The sequence below is a fragment of the Thalia democratica genome, chromosome 9 (genome assembly GCF_965202585.1).
Source record: "Thalia democratica chromosome 9, ktThaDemo2.hap1.1, whole genome shotgun sequence".
Lineage (NCBI taxonomy): Eukaryota > Metazoa > Chordata > Thaliacea > Salpida > Salpidae > Thalia > Thalia democratica.
In genome coordinates this window covers 31,764,411-31,777,726 of record NC_139173.1, presented here as the reverse complement: position 1 = coordinate 31,777,726, position 13,316 = coordinate 31,764,411, and the positions used below count along the sequence as shown (strand labels likewise).

At 25.7% G+C, this 13,316-nt stretch overlaps 1 protein-coding gene and 1 pseudogene across 2 annotated transcripts; both read left to right on the top strand.

The window, feature by feature from the left end:
* The first annotated feature begins 1,409 nt into the window (after window positions 1-1,409).
* On the top strand, window positions 1,410-11,884 carry LOC145843826 (citramalyl-CoA lyase, mitochondrial-like). 2 transcript variants are annotated; one of them, XM_082951065.1, is made up of 7 exons: window positions 1,410-1,620; window positions 5,697-5,892; window positions 7,375-7,497; window positions 9,164-9,383; window positions 9,771-9,943; window positions 10,520-10,605; window positions 11,550-11,884. In XM_082951065.1, the coding sequence occupies exons 1-6, from the start codon at window positions 1,421-1,423 to the stop codon at window positions 10,601-10,603; spliced, it is 996 nt and encodes a 331-aa protein (XP_082807191.1). In that variant the 5' UTR covers window positions 1,410-1,420; the 3' UTR covers window positions 10,604-10,605; window positions 11,550-11,884. The 2 variants fall into 2 exon arrangements, with proteins under 2 accessions (XP_082807191.1, XP_082807192.1); XM_082951066.1 differs by lacking the exon at window positions 11,550-11,884 and having other exon boundaries at window positions 10,520-10,644.
* On the top strand, window positions 3,473-4,271 carry LOC145843827 (protein cornichon homolog 1 pseudogene; annotated as a pseudogene).
* Window positions 11,885-13,316: the final 1,432 nt, after the last annotated feature.

The window sequence follows — 13,316 nt, the reverse complement described above, 5'->3', positions numbered from 1 at the left end:
TAGCTTATTAAATTATTACACAAAAGTTACAGTATAATTTTGTTTTACTGATACTCTTATTTTTTTTCTACAAACTTTAATTGACTCAGTATAGTTTAATGTCACTCAGGGTAATTTGTTTTTTTAAAGTTGGTAACCCATATAAGTGTTTTGTTTGCTTAGTTAAGGTATGGGACATGGATAAATATCTAAACTTTGGGTTAATTAGGTTTTTTTAGGTATATAAAAGTTAAAGTGGTCAGTTATCAATTTTTGATAAACATTTAAAGCTGGTAGTAAAAAAATGCTACCTAAACTAGTTCAACAAAATTAAACATACCAATTAAGGAATGAAAAGTAAATATATTTTTTTAGTTTTTTATTATACATTAACTACTAAGCTTCCAGTTGCTTTTTACTGGATTAAGATAAATAATCAATTTTAGAGAAACAGCAAGAAAGGTTTGTCAGTTTGATTGCTTCTTTATAGGAGGTGCAAACTAAAAAGGCTAAAAAAACTACTTCACAAAAAAATATCACCTACAATTTTTGATCAACCTTAAAAAAATTTTTTAGTCTAGTCTTTATTAAATTAAGAAAATTGAACCATCACTTGAAAGTTTTTTTTTCACTGAACAACAAAATACTGTAAAATTTTCCTATTTTCGGTATTTTTAAAAATATTTGATTTAGCAGACTTTTCTAAATGTTGAAAGGAAAACTTCCTGAAAATTAGAGGTCCTAGTTCTTTATCTTTAATCTTTCATTAAGGCCTTTTAGAATTAAATTGGACCCTTTTTGCCCTTACACTCAACTTACTCAAAGTTAAATAATTTTGAGATGATATAACTTTTTGTCTGCAAATACTTTATTGAATTCCCATGCTCGACTGATCATAAAGTATGAATGACTTGAAAGAGTCAGTAACCAGTTAAAATAAATTAGAAAAAGGATGCAAAGTTGTGTATAAAAAGATAAATATATATATAAATAAAAACAAATTGTACAGAATTCTTTCTTTATTCTACCAACATATGTTTCTGTGTGTCAACGAATCAACACACTTCAACTGGGTTGTTAATGTTTTATTTATATTCCAGTGAAGTTACTTCACTAGGATCTTTTGTTAGCGAACAATTAAACCTATATTTTGAACAGTTATATATATATATATATATCTATCTATCTATTTATTATAATACATTTATGAATAAATTTGCCTGCTTAACAGACTTTAAAAAATATTAACTTGGACTCTATCATTACTGTTATTTTGCATAAATACTGTCTCTCTAACAATACGTTTCAATTAACAAATACATGATGTATCAATAATTAAAATTAGGCTTTAATAAAAAAAATTGTTATGCAACAATCTGTTGTTTATAATTTTCATTCTATAAAACATTGCTAAATATTTTTTAGTTAAAAACAATTGCAAATGGCAAAACTTGTTTGTAGTAGGCACTTAATTGGCCTAATCAGAAGCACTTTCAACACCAGTAAAAGGTCCAAGCATGAAATTTCGCGCAGAGCCTTGATGTATGTTCCTGGTCATGACAAGAAAAAATTAAACAAAATCAAGTCCTTAAAAGCTGATTGCGTTGTGTTAGACCTAGAAGATGGTGTTGGTTATGACAAGTAATTTTTAAAAACTATTTTCTTAATTTTTAAAATAATTTTAAAACAATTTTTTCATGTGTTTAAGTTGCAATAAATTGATTTATATAATAAATAGTTATATTCAATGATAAATTTATGACAGAAAAACAAAAAAAATATCTTATTTTTTCAATAAGTTTTTTAAATAAATTTTTTACAAAAGAATTTCAATATATTGTAAGGAAAACTTCCTAAAAAGTAATAATCTTTAAAAATGTAGGAGGATATATATTTTTAGCAAAATTAGTCTTTTTTGCCTTTTTAGTTTGTGCGTCTCTTAAGGAACCTATTGTAATGTCAGACTTTGACTGGCTATATCTCAAAGTTTATTTTAAATTTTGAAAATATGTAACAACTTGTTGCTTAGTTAAAACTTGAAAAAATAAGATCAAATAGTAGAAAAGTGATTTATCCCCCTATGCCCTTCATTCTATAAATTAAAGCAATCATTAATGTAGACTAGACATCAAGGCAGTACTTAAATTTCCAATTTGTAGTTTAAAAAATTATAACTACATAATGATTTACTTAAGTAGTCTTAGGTCTTCAATCAGTATTTATAAGTTGCAAACAGTAGTTAATAAATTCAAGTTAAGCCTTGATGTTTTTATTTATGTTTGTTTTAATTTCCATTATTTAAATGACCAAAATTTTAAAAAGAAAGAAAAAGTGTTTTAAAACATAGTTAATTGAAATAAGCGTTTATTTTAAAAGTATCTTGTAATAAACAAATCTAAAAAAAAGAAAAGTGTTAAGCTTTTATAATTTTTAAAATTAATTAAGTAGTGTTATCATTGTAATAATTGATATTTTTTTAAGTCTGAGTAACTTAAAATTTAGTTAAATAAACTTCAATGATAAACATATCTAATCAAAACATTATCTAACAGAGGGACAGTAACTTTGCAAAATAGCAGTTTTTAGTTAAGTGTAATTTTAGGTTTTCATCAGATTAAAAACTGCCATTTTGTAAGTAATTGTGTTATTAACAGTTAGTGTCTTGACTATAGAAAACCAGATATAAGTTTTCAGTTATGTTATGAAGTATAAATTACTCAATTATTCATTCCCTTTATCTATTTTTGATGTGAAAATTTGCATATGTTCACAAAATAAATCAGTCTTACCCATCTATTTTACTAGTTTATATAATTACACTAAATTTAGTTTCAAATGATGTAATATATCAGTTAAAAGCAACAAGTTAATTAGTAAGTGGATTTTTTTTTGTAGAAAGTAAGAAACTGATAAAAACATGCTTGGTAATTGAACTCTTATCTATTATATATCTCTTATTAATATTATTGGTATATGATTTAGTAAGCTTGTTAAATATCAGCTTAATCAAAAAAGTACAAAGACTGTATAGAACTTGACCACAAGTACTTGGGTTTTGATCCAATAAGTATATCTGAAATAGCAGCATAATTTTTTTAAAATGAATTTCCATAGGAGTGTTTTATTTACTATGCCTTAAAAATTTCAATGCAAAACTAATTAGAATAATTTTTAAACATTTAAGTAGTATAATTTAAAATAATTAAAGGTGTAATTCTTATTAAATACTCAAAATTACAGGTAAATAAAAAGACTTAGTCTTAAAATTAATAAGCACTAGATTGAGTAGATATAAATCAACCAATTTTTTTTTCAGTTTCATTATAAATTTTACCTACGGAAAAAATTCACTTTAAACAAAAAAATAAATTGAATTTAAACCTTTCTAATTTTATAAGATTAAATACACCTGAAAAACTGGTCTAGTCACATATTTTTACCCCATGCAAAAATGTTACTAACAATTAAAAAGATATATATTCAATCAGATTTATTTAATAAAATCACCACTATGGCGTTCACGTTTGCCGCCTTCTGCTACGTGGTGGCCCTCATCCTCACCTGCTTCCTCCTCTTCTTCTCCATCTGGCAGGTCATCGCCTTCGACGAGCTCAAGACCGAGTACAAGAACCCCATCGACCAGTGCTCCAACCTCAACCCCCTGGTCCTCCCCGAGTACATCACCCACTTCAGCTTCACCCTGCTGTTCCTGTCCGCAGGCTGCTGGTTCACCTTCCTGCTCAACTGCCCGCTGATCTGCTACAACGCGTGGAGGTACAAGAACAGGCCGGTGATGTCCCACCCAGGATTGTACGACCCGGCCACTATAATGAACCACTACAACCTGAAGTTCGCCTTCAAGGAGGGCATCTACAAGGCGGTGTTCTACTTTGCGTCGTTCGCCTGGTACCTGGGCGGGTTGATCTACGCGCTTGTGAACTACTAGGCTGTGTGATCCGTGAAAAGACAATTTATTAGACATTTATTGAACAATTGCTTTGACATAAGTTACATGTTTGGTACTGATGTTGCGTAAAGTTGAAAATATTTAACTTAAAGTTCGTCTGTGCAGTATTTTTATCAAAATTAAAGCATATAAAATCAATTAAATTGTATTGTTCAAAGATGAATCACTAGAAGTTTTCATGAATTTTTTAAAACCATGTTTGTTATTTAAATGTAAATAAATGTTATTTTTAAATATATACTGCAGTATTAGATTAGTACTCTCTAATAAATCATTGATTTAAAAGAAACAAACATAATTAATTAGTACATCCTTAATAGCAATTTATTTTTATTTCTGCATTACACGTCTGCTTAATTAATTGCATAATATTTTGTTTTTATTACTACATAAGTTATACTAGTACACTGAGTTTGCTTTTATCTTTATGTTACTTGATTATATCTGTTGTTGATCATTTTTTGTGCCTGTGTTTTCTATAAAATAAACTGAAAATCTTAATGTTGTTGTTATTTAAAGATAGTATGTGTACTTACACATGTGTGCTATATATGAATTAGTTTTAATTAAGTTGAGCTTAAGTTTATACAAATAAGAAAGAATTGAAATGAATTTTCATTATTAAAAGTTCAATGTAATAACTATGTATACTAGATATCAATTTTTTGCAATTAAAACTTTTTTTATTTTGAAGTTTAAAAAACTTTTTTACACATAAATCAAAAATAAGAAAGCGTGTAATTTGATTGAGTATTTTTAGATTTAAATATACTTAAACTTATGAAGTTAAAGCTAGTAAACAGATAAAGAAATTAAAAACAGAGTGTTCCTTATAGTTAAAGATTTTGGAAAATTCTAGCGTCGATTTTAGAAGTAATTTGAGGCTAAATTATAAACTTAAAATTCGACTGAAGAAAAAAATAACTCTCATTATTAATAATTCTTAATTGTTTACTATCATTGTTATTAGATTCCATCTTTCATATAATAATTAGTAAAAAAGTCTTAGTATCCTTATGATAACTAGTTTTAAAATAAAAAAACATAATTTGACAACTATATACTTCCACTTTAAATATATACATCATTAAATAATATATAGTAAATTATAGATGCTTATTTTTGAACTGATAGTTTTTTTAATTATCTGTTACTAAAGAAGTGAAATAAAACTACTTAAGTAAATAATTTTTAAGTTGTCCTATTTTATTTAAATGCTATTTGATATTCAAAAAATGATATAATATTTGGTTAGGCGGTTTGTCTATGTAAACATTTAATAAGTGCTTGTAAGATTTTTTCCAATATAAAATCTAAAATTTGTATAACTATGACTGGACCAGATAAATTTAGGTTATTCTTCAAAAAAAGTATACTTACATGTTTTAAAGCTTTTGATTTCTCAAAACAAACACCAACTGTCTTAAAAATATACGATCTGTAAAATGATTTAGCTTAAATAAGAATAAGTTTGTTTGAAAAAGTTATAAACCAAATTTTATAATAGTATATAACAATCAACTTAGACAAATATTTCTTTAAATTTCAGATAACAAAGCTTTATATAAATAAATGTTGTTTTTTAGCTTAAGTTAATTTAAACAAATACAAAGTATAATATTTTAAACAAAATTTTACAGCAAAGTTTTTGTATTTTCATTTATTAACCCATTTTTATTAATTGTGTGACAAAGACCTTCACATCTTCTGAATAATCCTTACTATTAAAAAAAAATATTTATTTATAAAGAAAGGAGGAAGCACGGAGCACCGTTCTTGAAAATTACAGCCAATTAAAATCCGAGTACGCGGGAGAGGTGGGAATCAGAATAAATTCCCCCACTACGAAACTGTTCAAGCAGGATGTCAGGATGCTTTTCGAACTTGATCATCTTCCAAGCTGTTTGGTCGTTCCCAAGATTGATTCTTATCAGGATATGAACATGGTTTGTGTTTTATTCTATCAGTGATTATTTTTATCTTATTACACATTTTGTTAAGTTTGTAAGGGTTTTTATTAATTCTTATATTATTGTTATATTTCTTAATAAAACAAGATTATATAGCGGAAAAGTATAAGTTTTATAAGCTTTTAAAGCTAATATTTCCTTAAATAAAATTTATTTAACAGTGTTGTCACTAATTAAGACTTTTTAAATTTTGAAAAATCTAAGGTTTCTAATATGATGATAGTTTGTAATTAATTGGGTTAACATATCCTATCTTGAAAACTATGTTTTGACTTCTGATTTTTTAATTAAACCTCAAAGTTTTTATTTCTTCCTTAGTAAAAAAGCTATTTGTAAGATAAGTTTCAAATATTTGATTATAACCAATTTGTTAGCTAGTTTTAAACACTTTATTTTGTAAAGCAAACTGTTTTTATTTATTAAGTATTTAAAGTAACTTGTAAAGTACTCAAACGGTATCAGTAGCTATAAGCTTTGATTAGTCAATAGTTTGTTTATCGTTTGTCTGGTATTTAATGACCCAAATTACTTACAGGATTGGCACTTTACCTGGAAACCTGGAATTTGACAATTTAGGCAAAAAAACCTAGAGTTTGAGAAATTAGGTAAAAAAACCCGGAGTTTGAGAAATTTGGAAAAAAACCTGGAATTTTGAACAAAAGTCATTAAAAAAACATCGAAAAACTTGGAATTTTTACAGTTTTCATATGTTCAGTAGTAAAATTTTAATTTGATTCAAAAAATCTATCATAAGAATAATTTTTTTTTGTCATCATCAGAATTTTTTTTCATCAAAATATATATTTAAAGTAGCTTTACTATATTTTTATAATGTTTTTATACTATTTAACACTGTTTCTTACCTTAAACTTAACTTTAAACTAAAAATAGACCCAAAAATGTGTGCTTTTAAAAACCTAAAAAAAAATTGTAAAAAACGAGTGGCAACCTTGAACTTGTTTTACTTCTAAGATTAGTACTTTTTTTAAACCTTAAGTTAATTCTAGAGTTTAGAGGTTTTTAGTTCAAAATAAAAAGGAAATAATTTGGTTGAAATTTTTGTATTCAGATAAATAAAAAGGCTTCACTAAAGAATTAACTTGTGTTTAAATAGTTCGCCTTTTTCATTTTATTAACTGCTTTTAATATTATTTAATTGCTTTTTTTTGGTAGGAAAACTTAAAAAATCTTATAGAGCACAAAATCTCAAATTTTTTGTATAGTGTAAATCGTAAATAAAATAGTATTGCAGGTATAAGTAATCTTATGACTTAAAGAACTAATTTGTTCCGATCAAAATTTGATACACAGATTATTAAATTAGCTTACCTAAAATAAGTAAAAATGTTTGTTTATATGTATTTATTTATGTTATCTGCAGGGTTATTAAAGTTATTCATAAGTCTATATTAAAATTGGGTAACAATTTTTTTTAAATTTTCAATTAAAAATATTCAGTTATGTGATGAAATGAAATCGGTTTTCAACAAAAAACTGAAAGAAAACCAACAAAACAGATGTGAAACACCAATCAACTTAATAACCATGTGTGAAAGCGCAAAGGGACTTATCAACTTGAAAGTTTGTTTTCTTATTTTTCTTTATTTTAAGTTTTAATTTTAGATTTTGTTATCAAAATGTATAGCTTTTGAAAGAAAAGATCCAATGATGAAAAATTCATGCTTATGTTATTATTTATTACATTCACTGTTTGATGAAAAAGTAAGTTAAATCAGTTTTTAAATACAAATATACATTGAAAATACTAGAATTAGAATTTAAAAAATATTTTACAACATCTATTTTTACTGTGTATTTACCGATAATGTTTACATACATAGGTATCTTTATTGCAATATACTTGGTAACATAATAATTTTTAATATTCAAGTAAAATTTGAAAGGCGAAAAACTAAATTCTCAAGTGTTTTGTTTCTTAGATAATTTGATACTACGAGCCACTTGTTCAAACAGGGTTGCCATTAAACATTTTAAAACCTAGAATTAGAGAAATTTGAAAAAAATCTGCAGCTTAGAACAAAAATTACTAAAAAACTTAAAAAAAGTGAATTTTAAACACATTTTGCATGTAAAATTATTAAATGTAGATAAGGTTCGAAAAATGTATCATATACAACAACATTTTTTTGTCTCATTTAAAATTTTATTTATTACATAACACATTTAAAGTAGCATTACAGTATCTTTTATAAATTTATTACGATTTAAACATTTTTCTACCATAAATTTAATGTTATGCTCAAAGTGATCTAAAACACTTATCCTTTCAAAAACCTAGAAAAAAAAAATAAAAGCCAAAAAGAAACAAATTGACAAAACCTAGAAAAACAAAGGAAAAATTAATTAATAAAACCTTTGGCAACCCTGAAAATAATTATGACGGACGATAACGATCTTAAAATTTGACTTGATTTTAAAATGTCAACTGTAACTTTTACTATAAAAGTATAAGTATTTCTTAGAAGTATCATTACTTAATCGCATATTGTAGCACACCAGTTTTGGCAGATGTAAGATTTATTATCTGGTTAAAACAGATTAAAAAATCAATAAATTCAAGCAGTTGAAGATTCTTATGTTGAAAAAATCTATTAAAAGTTAAGACAGCTTAGTAATTGTCTGAATTAGTAATGAATACTATTTGATGTAAGATTTACGTATAAAACTTCAACTCCTAATCCTTATAATTGATTCTTAGCCTATAACCCTTACTCTGTAACCCCTTAAGTTTAGAACTAACCAAAGTCATAACTGTCTTCTTAGCTAAACCTTAATTACTAATCAATGGCATCCAAAACTTTTGATCCATAACACCAAATCGTTTTCTATGATCTTCTATATACTAATAGACTAGCCAGATACTAAAGTGCTAGTTAGATTTAAAATATTTTTTATAAATTAAAATGAATTCAGAGTTATAAGTTTACAAACAAAATTTAAAAAAGTTCTTTTCGATTGATGCTTTTCTTATTATAACACAGTTTATATTACAAAACAGTTGGTTATTTGTATTGATAGTGCATTCTAAAGCATTCATAGACTACTCTACTGAATTAAGATTAACAGATAACCTCATAATTCTTCTAATATAGACACACTTTTAACTCTGAAGACAAATTTGAATTTTTCATACGAAGTATTTTCTGTAAATCTTGATTAAACTTCTTATAACTTATTCAATCCTAAATGTTAAAAGTAAATAATTTTAGATGTTAACTTCTCACAGGAAGTTATCGAGTGCGGTATAGTGAATTGCGCAGCGACATCGAGAAAAACTTTCATGAAAATGTCGGGGGTCATATTCGGTAGCGACGATTATTGCGCCGACCTGCAAATCGGCAGGAGTTTTGACGCCACCGAACTTTTGTACGCCAGGCAGAAAATTGTCACCACAACTTCTGCGTACAACATGCAAGCCATCGACATGGTGTACATCGACTTCAAAGGTAATTGTTACGACTGAAGTTATTTTATTATTTAAATATCAAAGTAAGTAAGAAAATGTTTTAAGTTTTTCTTAAGACCTAGTAGTTTTGTTAACCATGGTTTGTTTTAGTTTTTTTCTACTTTTGTTTATGTTCTATCTTATCAAGTTTTGAAACTTCAATTTTTATATTATACAAGGACATTAACTAGGTATGTAAATTAGAAGGTTTCTAGTTATAAATTAAGTTACTTGTTTCGTTATACTATTACACTTATAGTTTTTACTTTACTTAAAATCTTGTTAAACTCAACAAACAAATTTCCAAACTCTGTCACTTATTAAAAGTATACGAGTTCTTCAAATATCTGATTCGTATAAAATTACATTTTTTGTTGAAAAACAACAGACAACGAAGGATTGAAGCAACAGTCGCTGCAAGGCAAGAGCTTCGGCTTCAGCGGGAAGCAGATAATCCACCCGAACCAGATTGAAACGGTGCAACGCGCTTTCATGCCCTCTAGTGAGCAAGTTGAATGGGCCAATCAGCTGCTTGCTGCCTATGAACTGTCCGATAATAAGGTTGTTTTGTATGAGTGTTAAACCTGTTATTATATTTGCTTTTGGTTTTTATTTAGTTGCATCATTAGTGATAAAATTGTTTATTAGTACTTCTTAGCTTCTAAATAATATAGCTTATTATTCTACGTTTTCTACGTATATTTACTGTTAAATAAAGTTTTCAATATTAATTTATTCAAAGTTGAAATTACTTTTGTAATTTTTCTTTCGTCAGTTTAAACCACTTAAAAGCTGCAAATAGTATTAGTTTGCAAAATTTTTTTATGAATGTCAGCATTTTTCATTATGAGCAAGTTTCTTAGTATACGTGAATTGGAATTTGTTTCAAATTTTGTTTGAGATACAATTTTGTTATGAAAAAAATACTTAATATTATTAAAAACTTTACTAGTTTTAAGAAAAAGAGTATTTTTTCAAAATTTAGATCGTTCTTGAAAAAAGGAAAGTAATTTTGATTAGTGTTTTTACTGGCACTCTCAAATTTTTGATTGTATTTGTGTTGCAAAAACTGTAAAATCTTTTTATTAATTTAATTTAAATTAAACTAAAGTTAAATTAAATTAAATTAAACTACAGGGCGTCTTCACTTTCAGGGGACAAATGATAGACATGCCTACCATTTTACAAGCAAAAAACATCAAAAAATTATTTGAAACATGAAGGTATATTAAAAAATTCTTTTAACTTATAGGTTTATTTTGCTCTGTATGTTTTGATTTTTTAATAATTTTAAACATTTGGAAGATAAAAGTTGTGTAGTTTTGAAATGATTGCCTTAAGTATTAGTAGTTTACGCTTTTTTTTGTTAAAGATATTTAAAGGAAAACATTGCAAATCTAGAGTTAACATAAATAAATAAAATATTTTTATATTATTAAATTGGTAAAAAGTTTTAACAATACATGGATTCTCAGAATTTTTTTTAATTTGTGTCATTTGAAAACATAAACTTTAATATTAAAAACAGTTACAAAAGCTTTTACTTTTTGACTTTTAAGGTAAATGAATAGGTTTCAAGTTTTATGTTGAATTAGTTAGTTCATAGGAAAATCCTATTTACAGGGCTGCCAAACACCTAGGCTACTTATGATAACTTAAGCTAATTTTGAATTAATCTTAAAGATATGGCCTTTTTTTTTCAAAACTTAACCTGTTTTATATGTTTTTGCTATACCTCCGGCTATTTTGTTTGACTTGAAACCTTTTTTTTAAACTTATTTTATATATTATTTTATTTTCTACTATTTAAAATTGATAAACAATATTTTTTACAGTTTTAGTAAAAAGTAACTTTTTTGCTTTTATTTTGTAATAAACTCACGCCTACTCAATATAAATCAGGTTGACTTTTTTGCCTCCAAAAGTGACATGTATATGTCATCTTGTAGGTCTTTAAGGTATTTATTTTTTGTTTACCTATCACCAACGAAATGCAATCATAAAATAGTTTTGACTGAATTATCAGTAATGTAGAGCATTTTGAATAACAACTACAATAGTTTGTACAAGTTATATACAAGTCAAACAGTTTTTAAAATACAAATTTATAAATCTCTATAATTATTAAATTTTTTATTGCAATTTTTAAAAACATACCTTTTTACAGAATCTGAAAGTATAACATTGTAAAGAAATCTGAAATTTTGATTTTCATTGACTTGCCAAAATGAATACCCAAGATGAACATTTAGTCTTTTATTTAAACAAAAAATATTATTTAAGTTTCAATCAAAAATTATAATCTTAAGTATGAAAAAGTTTATACGTACCCGTTAAACAGATATTGTTTATTTATTAATTTATTTATGGCCTAGTCGTATATTTAGTACTCTTAAAGTTTATTCGCACTTGTTTTATCATATAGGTCAATAATAGTTAAAAGCTTAGTAAATGAGTCTGGAATAACAAGACTTTCGTCGTAATATTTTCTGTCAGTTCTTCTTCACTATTTGTAAAAACTCTTTATTTCTTATTTACTTTCTTTTGAATATTATTTTAGTACTATTTTTTTTAAATTGAGTAAGTTTCAATATATAAAAGTTGTATTACATGAATTGATTTTAAGCTGATTGTTTAGCTGTTAAAGTTTTTTTCTGATAAAGTAAATTTTATTAAAACATGTATAGTTAACTTGAATACATTAATAAAATACTTTATAAACATACTGTAGATAAGTTTGAGAAATATTCTTATAACTAGAAATAAAAGTTGGAGAGTAGAATTTGTAATAAAAAGTTAACAGGCTTTAAAAAAGACGTTATCAAATTTCAATGTTTAAAAAAAGGGTAGATAACAAAATTATCGTATTTGTAAATTTTTTTTTTGGGAAACTTTCAATTTAAAATTACGTTTAATTTCAAATGGTAAAACAAACCTCTAACTGTTTCCTTTGCAGCAATAGAGGTTTTCTAAGTAAAAAGAGTATACTACATCGTGAGTAATTTCAACTGCTCCTTTTTTATTAAGTGCTTAGTTGGCCAAAAAGCTATTTATTTATACAAAATTCCTTGTAGTTCGAAACTTTTCATGATTGATATTTTAACATTGAAACTACAAATGTGTGAAGAAAGCATCTACCGGCGATAACACAAAATAAACATACGCGTGATTACTGCCCACCACAAGGAAACCCTCAACCGATTATTTTCAATACGTACAGTTAGGTTTACTAGTGTTGTAATAAATACATAACTTTAGAAAATCAGGATTTCCTAAAACTGCCCAAACTTCGTGTTGAAAATAAAAATCACCCCCTGGTCGAAGATACTGTTAACTGGATTTAAGAAACATGATATATTTTATAGCATGATTTTATTGTTGTAAAACGTAATTTAGATTCACAGGTCCATGTTAGTTCTTGAAGAATATTTAATAAATTTTAATTAAAAAAATAACAAGACTGTTTAGTTTACAATATAAAACAATGCTGCTTTATTTAAAAATTTTCTGCTAAGTAAAAAAGTTTATACTCAAACTATGCAATGAACAAATATTAATAATAACTTAATAGAAAAAGATAAGAGAAAGCCTCTACTACTAGAAGTTAAAAAAAACTCAGAATATTTTAAAACAAAGTTCATAAATTTAGTATTTCTTCGAACTTATTTATTCTAAAATGTTTGTTTTATATAACAATTTTTAAAACCTTTCAAATTAATTGATATTTACTTTCTAATGGAGAACCTATATTGAAATATACAAAAAAATATTACAATTATGATGCTTTTAAGTTTACTTGTTATAGCGATGTTATGATAGTCTTATTTTACTTAAACAAAGTTTTCGTTAATATTATCAACTTCTTGAAGTAAAAGTTAATTGCTAAATTAAAATTCTACAACATGAATAAAGAAGGAAAATTTCCACGCAGCTT

Bases quoted from the DNA above. Each gene is read 5' to 3' on its own strand.
- LOC145843826 (XM_082951065.1), top strand. From the start codon at position 1,421: ATGGCAAAACTTGTTTGTAGTAGGCACTTAATTGGCCTAATCAGAAGC. The intron at 5,893-7,374 runs GTTTGTGTTTTA...AAAAATATTCAG, and splicing joins CTTATCAGGATATGAACATG to TTATGTGATGAAATGAAATC. The intron at 9,944-10,519 runs GTTGTTTTGTAT...ATTAAACTACAG, and splicing joins ATGAACTGTCCGATAATAAG to GGCGTCTTCACTTTCAGGGG.